The 9,840-nt window shown below is 34.8% G+C and overlaps 1 protein-coding gene across 1 annotated transcript; it reads left to right on the forward strand.

Annotated features, from left to right (window-relative positions):
* Positions 1-1,772: 1,772 nt before the first annotated feature.
* Positions 1,773-2,488, forward strand: LOC149158559 (pyruvate decarboxylase 2-like). The gene is made up of 2 exons (XM_089437767.1): positions 1,773-2,089; positions 2,321-2,488. Exons 1-2 carry the CDS (start codon positions 1,877-1,879, stop codon positions 2,486-2,488), a joined length of 381 nt encoding a protein of 126 aa, XP_089293893.1. The 5' UTR covers positions 1,773-1,876.
* The last annotated feature ends 7,352 nt before the right edge of the window (positions 2,489-9,840 follow it).

Consider the following 9,840-nt stretch of genomic DNA (forward strand, 5'->3'; position numbering starts at 1 on the left):
TTGTGCCTTTATATTATTATTGTTAGGTCAGCTGGATTATATTGTGACTCCTTAGACTCCTATATATAGAAAGGAGGTTTTGTCATTTGAATCATCCAATAATTGTTCATTTATGTAATGTAAATGAGGTTGCCCCCTCAAAGAGGCTTAATTCTAAGGCGTTGATCTATCTTTTCTATCTTTTCTTGAGCTGGTTTCATAACACACAATTATATTTAAATATTATTATATTAAAATATTAGATAATATTTTAATAGGGATGTCAAAGAGGATATATATTGCAATATAAAAGTAAAAATAACAAATTATTAATTATCATATATATATATATATATATATAAAAAAAAATTAAGAAAAGAGGGCGAGGATCCAGCTTAGCACACTTTTTAATTTCAATGGCTTCTTGAAGCTTCGTGATCAATCCTGTAGATGACTCAAGACATGGCTTCTCCATGCAAACATGGTGATCGGATTTCACCGCATGTTCACTTAAAGCTCAGGAACAAGAGTGGTTGTGCTTAATATTGCTGCATGTTCTTGGATTCTCTAGTTAATGGTGAATCCTAAAATTTTCAAAGAGATTAAGATATACACACCCTATGTGTATATCTTATTTGCTCTGTCTATTCATTTATTTTTTAATTAGCAAAAAGGAGAATAGCACGCATAGAAAACTTTATTTTTTAATTGGCAAAGAGGAGAATAGCACGCATAGAAAACTATGAAAAGTGTTTGTTTTCTCTGAGCATTAGCATTAATTTATTTTTAATGAGGAGAGAGGACAATAGCATGCATGGAAAATTGTGAAACTTATTATTATACATACACATATTCAGTTTTCCATTGACTTGTTATTAGTTTTTTTTTACTAAAAAAATTTAAAGTTTATCTAAAGTTTATACAATGAAATTTATTATTTTTAAATAAAATTTAAATTTATTTATCTCAAATATCATTAGTTGAAATGTCTCACTTCTTATTAGTCCCTGCCTGGGACTATAGCGATCGATAGATCGTTGACCGCGCATTAATTCATTCGTTGACCATGTTTTTTTGGCGTTATCATCGTTTAACCAATGTTTTAGAATGACAATTTTCGTCTATCAAAATTTTAACGAAGGTTTTTGGCTGGGCAAGAAAGGACCTCTTATTGCAGGCTTCGCTTATACCAATGTAAAAATGTGGTGACAAGTTATATTTTATCCAAAGTCTGGAAAATTGTGGTGACAAACATGAAACTTAGGCGCATGCAAAGTTTATTATATAGCTGCCACCTCTCACCTCTCAGGCAGCTGGCTACCACCGTCTGCCACCGTCTGCCACCTCTCAGGTAGCTGGCTACCACCGCCTCTCAATTTCTTGCCACCAAACACAATATGAAATTAGTCTTTACCATCTGCGGAGGAAGGTTTCCGGTGAGACTGTTGTTGGATAGGCTTCAGAGCCGAAGTCTGCAATGGCAGGAGTGGCAGCAATGAGTGATGAAAGAGAAATGTTTGTTCTCTGATGAGAGGGACCTACTATTATGCTGCTCTATTTGTCACTCTCATGGTGCTCTGTTCGCAAGTATATTTGTCTCTATATTTGCAGTTGTTTGCTCGTTGAGCTAAATGTATGTTTGGCAGGTATGAGTTCCAAATGCAGTATGGATCGATAGGCTGGTCTGTAGGAGCAACACTGGGATATGCTCAAGTAGCGCCAGAGAAGCGTTTAATATCATGCATTGGTGATGGAAGCTTTTAGGTGTAGATGCAAGGATTTTTATATAAAATTCTGTAATATTTTATTTAATGAATAACAATGAATCTGTATTTGAAATATTAAATTCCTTCGGGTTATCTGTTTTGTCCAAAAATCAGTAAGTTTTTATCCCTAAATGTATTCTTCCTTATTTCAACAGGTGACAGTCCAGGATGTGTCTACTATGATTCGAAATGGGCAGAATCCTATCATTTTTCTGATTAATAATGGAGGATATACTATAGAAGTTGAAATACATGATGGCCCATACAATGTCATAAAGAATTGGAACTACACCGGTTTAGTAGATGCCATTCATAACGGTGAAGGGAAATGCTGGACTGCCAAGGTATTTTTTTACATTATTGTAGACTTTGGGACTTACCTTTAGTTGGTCAAAACTCTGTATCAGATTGGTGATCTTAATCTACTCCTCTCTTTTTGATTCTTATCATGGCAGTTTTGTTGTTATTGTCAGCTTTTCATCGTTTTTTCTCAGCCCTAGAAAATGCAGGATGCCTAAGTACTCTGTACCAGGTATTTGTTTTGTTATTTAACAGCACCCCTTCTTTCTGTGCAGGTTAAGACGGAAGAAGAGGCTGTAGAGGCTATTAAAACTGCCCTAGGACCCAAAAAGGATTGCTTATGCTTCATTGAAGTTATTGTATACAAGGATGATACAAGCAAAGAGTTGCTTGAGTGGGGTTCCAGAGTCTCGGCAACAAACAGCAGGCCGCCAAATCCTTAGTAGGGAGGCTTTGAAAATACTAGCAATTGGAAACACTTTTTTGCGGCTCATGTCTGAGATGTCATTCTTTCTCTGGTCTGGCTTATAGCATCATGTTCAAATTATTTATATCTAAATTTACTTTCTTATATCCAAGGTCAAGTTGTGGTCACAAACATAGGGCTACTTTTTGGTGACTGGTTAGCATGCTTAGTGTTTAGTGTCAAACTTAGTCGGAGCTATTTTTGCAATATAATTAAAATAACAAAATTTCTGGTTATGGATTTTTGATCTAGATGATCTGTATGCGTGAGAATCGCTGCAAAAAACACATGATTGACTGTGAGAATCGCTCCAAGTGAGGTAAGTTTAATGGTTAATGCTCATAGTCCAATATGTTACCATGTTCTTCATCTGATTCGCAAGCATACATCAACAATGTTGTTCAAACAACTGCTTTAGACATTCGCTGTGCAGAGATTTCAAATAACTTGGCCATGGATTTTGATAGGTCATTCCTGTTCAATTTCTTTTATATTATAATTCCTCAAGCAAAGACGACCTGAAACGCTAAACGTTAAACGCTAAATGGCAGTAGTACCTGAAAAGCTAAACTCCAATATTACCTGAAACGCTAAGCTATTTTAGCACGACTCTAATGGTTTTGAACAGTGCCCACATAGCGATCCATGAAAAATAAGTCATATTTTGCCAATTAAAAATTACCTTAAACACCAATAGACTTGCCGTTATTGCCAGTATTTCCGTCAATATAACAGTCGCACTCTCAGATGCTTCTCGGTCTTCTCTTTAACGGACGGACAGCAACAGCGCTGTTCTCGGGAGAATGTAATTAGGATTCGACGGACAATTCAAGATTCAACGAACATTAACAGAGTTTATTGATTAGCAAGGAGATGAAAATCGGGCGTGCCAATTCTCGCTGAAACTTATCCCAAATAAAACATTAATGGAAAACTTCCACACGTAGTCCGATGAACGTGCCCCATTTGACCAACTTGGTTCATGCAGTTGATAATGTGTCTCTGGTAAGAACCATGTGTCAAACTCTTTCATCAAACTTTTTGTGATCTAAAAAGGTGTCATTTAACTCGCTGTCCGCATGGGTATTGGCATGGTAGCCATATGGCAGTCTCACATCTGCTAAAAAAACACAAAAACACCTTCACCTGCTGCTAAAAACGCAAAACAATACAAAAACAATTCCTCATGCTAAGATATTAACTCTCTCCCTGGATCAACTCATTCTCCTCAGTGCAGCGCACCAGAATACATTCAGCTCATTTTCATGAGCACACAATAATACCTTAGGCTGAGCACACCAGAATACCTTCAACATTCAGCTCATTCTCCATAGCATAGGCTTCACATGCGATTATGATCATATAACGGAAACAAATAAAGTATGTGTTTTGGAGACACGCAAAAGATTGATGTTTTCCATATCTATATGCCTCTTTGAAATCTGGAGATGCATGAAATGTTCCATATCTGCGATTCTTCCATATCTGCATGCCTCTTGGAAATCTGGAGAAGCTTGAGGTCTGGCATATTTGTATGCCGCTTTACAATCTGGAGAAGCTTGAAGTTTGTCATATTTGTATGCCTCTTCACAACCTGGAGAAAATTGAAGTCTACCATATTTGGAAGCCCATACGAAGGTACTGCATATGAGAGCTGTGGAATAATATAATATAATTGAACATTTCTATGAGCAATGTTGTTATAGAATTATTTATTTTAAATTTCAAGAGTATTCCTAGATCCCTGTGTATCAAATTTCGGAAAATGCTTTAAAATCTGCAATTTAAAAAAAAATGCCATTCTCTGTTCCTTTTAAATTCTTTAAATTGATTTTTCGTCTTCACTAGAGAAACCCATCTAAACTCAGAATCTGATCATTTTGTGCACCTGTGCATATGATATAACACGGGTTTATATGATGGTAATTCTAAAGTCTGCGTATCCTTTGCGTTGATTTTGATAACATTTTGAAATCCAAATTCGGCTGCCAAGATTGCATTAATGTTAATAACATAGTGGTTGCCTCCACTCAGTGCTCTGTACTTGTAATTAGATGTTTTGGTTTTCAATTTACTTTGTACAATCGCTGCTAGCATATTGATATTGTAATGTTGTGGTTTCATTGGTAGCTTTAACCATAATGAAGCTAATTTTGTTGCCTGAAGGTAACATTCTCAAAATTATAAACAACAAAGCCATGAACTCGCTTGAGGTAATTTCATTCTTATTATGTCACACTTAATTGAGTTTATAGAGGGGTTTCTGTGTTTGCAGAATGAATAAGTCATGCCCAAGATTTTAGTGTTTTATTATACTTACATGAGATAAGAAATCATTGAGATTTATCCTTCAATACTTATTGTAGATCCATACATGGAATAAAAATCCATTGTGATCTGCGTAAGTCTGATGACTACCTAACTGGATTGGGCTTGCTAATGTTGTCTCCGCCGTGGTTGCTTGCTCTATTTTTCATCTTGCAGGGAAAATATAGAACAATATTGTATCTATCTAGAAACTGTACACAAATTATAACCACGACAATGCAGCCTACCAACTAGCAATAGATTCGCACCAGCGAGCAATCCCAAGTGAGTAATGCAAGCCAGCGATGCACGCCATTAATCTTAGCAATAAAAGTCCCCTGCCCTGCCATTTCTTTCTTTCTCGGTTCCAGCGCCAACGTCCGTCCTTGTCAGTTCATTATTGTATAAAAATCAATAAGTCTCAGTAACTGGATGGGTATTGCGCAATGATTATGGAGTATATTTGAGTTACAGCTCACATTTTTGAGGAGAGATTGTCAAAATTCTGAATCTCTTAATATGCTCAGTAATAGAGTGACATTTTGAAATCCAAATTCGGCTGCCAAGATTTCATTAATGTTAATAACATAGTGGTTGCCTCCGCTCGGTGCTCTGTACTTGTAATTATATGTTTTGGTTTTCAATTTACTTTGTACAATCGCTGCTAGCATATTGATATTGTAATGTTGTGGTTTCATTGGTAGCTTTAACCATAATGAAGCTAATTTTGTTGCTTGAAGGTAACATTCTCAAAATTATAGACAACAGAGCCATGAACTCGCTTGAGGTAATTTCATTCTTATTCTGTCACACTTAATTGAGTTTATAGAGGGGTTTCTGTGTTTGCAGAATGAATAAGTCATGCCCAAGATTTTAGTGTTTTATTATACTTACATGAGATAAGAAATCATTGAGATTTATCCTTCAATACTTATTGTGGATCCATACATGGAATAAAATCCATTGTGATATGCGTAAGTATGATGACTACCTAGCTGGATTGGGCTTGCTAATGTTGTCTCCGCCATGGTTGCTTGCTCTGTTTTTCATCTTGCAGGGAAAATATAGAACAATATTGTATCTGTCTAGAAACTGTACACAAATTATAACCAGGACAATGCAGCCTACCAGCTAGCAATAGATTCGCACCAGCGAGCAATCCCAAGTGAGTAATGCAAGCCAACGATGCACGCCATTAATCTTAGCAATAAAAGTCCCCTGCCCTACCATTTATTTCTTTCTCGGTTCCAGCACCAATGTCCCTCCTTGTCAGTTCATTATTGTATAAAAATCAATAAGTCTCAGTAACTGGATGGGTATTGCGCAATGATTATGGAGTATATTTGAGTTACAGCTCACATTTTTGAGGAGAGATTGTCAAAATTCTGAATCTCTTATGGAGTATATTTGAGTTACAGCTCACATTTTTGAGGAGAGATTGTCAAAATTCTGAATCTCTTAATGCTCTCAGTAATAGAGTGAACTTATGAGCATGAATTACTAAAATTTCTACATAGGAAATATTGTTGGTACGAATTGTCCCCATCACCATCCAAGATCCCAAAATTTCTTGTGCCTTCCATCAGTTTTGAAACAGAGCTGGACTCTGCTCGGGCAAGCTGGCCATATGCCCCTGTCTGGTAACAGAAGAAATGAAATGGGGAATTGGCATCGGCGAGTAATTTCGTTTTGGACAATTCGTTCCAATTAGTGCTTGCCAACGGCAACAATTGTCACACACTTGCAACAGCGTTGGCATCGACAACTTGCTAATTTTTTGGTTATATAGGCAGGGACTACCGGCTGCATGCAGCACTTGTTGTGTAATGATAGCTGTCATAAATTGTGAATCATTAATTATTGTAACAACATCAATATATTTGAATCATTATTATTGTACCAGCCATGTTATTTATATTATTTATATAATGCATCATTAATTACTGTACCTTCGTTTAATTTATATACATCCACTTGTTTATATCTACGTTACATTTATCACATACATCAAATTTTTGGAAATAAAAAGTTGCCTCCGATGTGAAGGCAATGACGAAAAACTCTAAATTCAACGACAAATCACTGACGTTTGGAAATTCTCACGAATCACACCCAGAGACAACGCCTGACCAGATGTCCACAAAGTATTGGCAGTTCCTATTTCCAACCCTATTGAAATATAAATGAGGTCTGACATGCGAGGGAAATAGGAGTTGCCTTGCATTTATATTTCTCTCAAAGTTGACTTTGGCATGTTAGCAGCAAGGCAACTCCTATTCCCCTCACATGTCAGACGCAGACGCATTTATATTTCAATAGGATTGGAAATAGGAATTGCCCAAGTATCTCCTTAGTGGGCACTCCCTAATCCAATGAGCTCCTTTGAATATCCTGCTTTGACTTGTTTTGACATAATCCACACCCTTGCTTGAATTCTCTTTTTCGTCCTATGATTATAAAACCAGCTCAGTGGTGCACCCACTTCATCACGCGACCAGAGCCAACTTAGCCGTGCACCCACGTCATCACGCGACCAAAGCCAACTCAGCAGTGCACCCACGTCATCACGCGACCAAAGCCAGCTCAGCAGTGCTTCCTCTTTGCCTGCATTATCTTCCAGCGAAGCAAAAACTCGTGAACAAACAAAAACTCCCTGGCGGAGGCGTGAAGGTTATCAGCATAAAAATCGGGTTCTCCATTCAACAGGATTTGGTATTGTTAGTAATACATTAATTGTTGTCCAACATTTCAGTGATGCTTCCTCTCGCCCCAGTTACCTTCTAGCACAATTGTTTTCACAATTAATAATTATATTAAAAAATTTTAAAATGTCAAAATAGAAAGAGATGGTTATGTTTAGTCTCAGTTATATCCAATTGTTGCGACTTAATGTGTGTAACCACATTGATTTTTTAAATTAAAATAATTATTCATTATTTATGTTTTTTTCTTAACCCAAAAAAAAATTAGACATCAATTATTAAATTATAGATTAGTTTAAATATTATTTTATTTTAAAAAATTATATTTATGTTACTTTATTTAATATTTCATAGGTTTATAGTATTAAATTTTATATTGCATTATTAAATTGTCTAATTTAATGTTTTTTATTTAAGATTTTTTATATTTATAATATTTTGTTTTATATTGTCCACATGGGGTAGCTCAAGCGGCAAGGGTTGTGGAAATGAAGTCTCACTGAACCGGAAGTCTTGGGTTCAAATCTTGGGCTACCCCTCCCCCGTAGAAGGGTACATAATGGACATGTAAATCGGAGAGTCCCGCCATAGTTTACAAAAAAAAAAATTGTTTTATATTGTATTAAATATGTTATTGTAATTTTTTTTTTAATTTTTTAATTTTTTTTGTTTTTTAATTTTCTTTTCAAATTTCTACATATATTTATATAAATTTCTATTTTTTCGAATTTTTATAATATTTTACTTCAATTTCTTTATATTTAAATAAAGAGACAACTACGGACTACTATGTAAAATTGTTTCTTTCCTCCACCCATTAATTTACTTTTTAATTGGGAGAGAGGACGACAGCATGCATTGAAAACTGTGAAAATTATTTTTGAAATTTTATCACTGATCTTAGTTTGTCAAATGTAGTATAAAAAACCTTACGTTAACATCTGCGTATTAATTTGTTTCCTGTGTATTAAATTATTCTTTGTCCTAGGCAAAGAGGACAATGGAACGCATAGAAAACTATGAAAAATTGTTTATTAAAATGTTTTATTTGTCTGCGTATTACGTTATTTTTTAATCGGTAAAAACGGTTGAATTATTAATTAATGGATAGTTTAATTTATAAAAGAAAGATTTTTTTTTAATATTTTTTTTGTTCACGAGAAAAAGTTTTTCGGCGTAAATCACATGATAAATTATTTGTTGATAAATCATTTGTTGACGCGTTTAGAACCAACCAGTGTGGTTCATCTTAAAAATTGAGATTAAGTTGTTTAATTTGTAGTATTTAAATGTTTCAAGTTTTCTAGGGTGGTAAATCTATTTATACATTTAAAAAACATTTTAAACAACAAAAAATCACAATGAAAAAGTTTATTTCATCTATAAGTTAGGCTACACCCTAAGCAAATGCATAGTAACGATATGCATTAATATCTCCACTTTTTCAAAATAAAAAGTGATAATAAGATAGGGGAGTTTTAATTTCCACCATGTTTTAGTAAAGTGGTAGTAAGATAAGGGAGCTTTAATTTCTACCATGTTTTAGTTTTAAACATATTTTTTAAAGAGGGATTAAAATGGAAATCACTTTTGATTAATTACAACATTCTAAAAGCTTTAATCTTAATAGTATAATTAAGTGATAAAATTCCACTAAATAGTTATTGAGCCTAGAGGCTCATTCTACCACCCAGTGTGATGTGTAACATTATCCATCATCATTAAAGTTGAAATTTTCATGTTGGCCAAAATCTAAAAATTAAAATTAAAAAATTAAAAAAATAGCTATACAAAACATTTCAATAATGTTGGCTCATAAAAAAATTTGCACGTGAAGAAATTGGATCCCTCTAGGCTTATGTTACTGAAGAAATTAGATCCCTCTAGGCTCGTGTTAGACATCCCTCTAGGCTCGTGTTAGATCCGTATTTAAAATAGATCTATACATTCCATTTAAATGGAGAAAATGACATGGATTAATTATTGTTTAATTTGAATAGTGCCTCCCTAACGCTGCCAAAGATTGTTGTATTCAAAGGACTATACAAATATTCTAAGAAAGGGAAAAGTATATATTCTTTCGAAAGAGTTCTTTGCAGCATTGAGCCCAGGTAATGTAATCTTCCTTCGTGCATAGATCTGAATTAGTTTGTACTGGGCTTTCTAAGTTATCAATGGCAGCTCTTCAAGGCATTGTGTGTTGTAGCTCTTCAAGACATGAGATGTAGATCCTGCACCAACATTAATTAATTGTTATCCATCAAAGTCGCAGTAGAAAGGACACACTCTGCTCTCAAGGTTTGACTATCACTGTTGTCCG

The sequence above is a fragment of the Pinus tabuliformis genome, chromosome 5_2 (genome assembly GCF_031772625.1).
Source record: "Pinus tabuliformis cultivar Carrire ecotype Pingquan chromosome 5_2, CPIR1, whole genome shotgun sequence".
NCBI classification, from domain to species: domain Eukaryota; kingdom Viridiplantae; phylum Streptophyta; class Pinopsida; order Pinales; family Pinaceae; genus Pinus; species Pinus tabuliformis.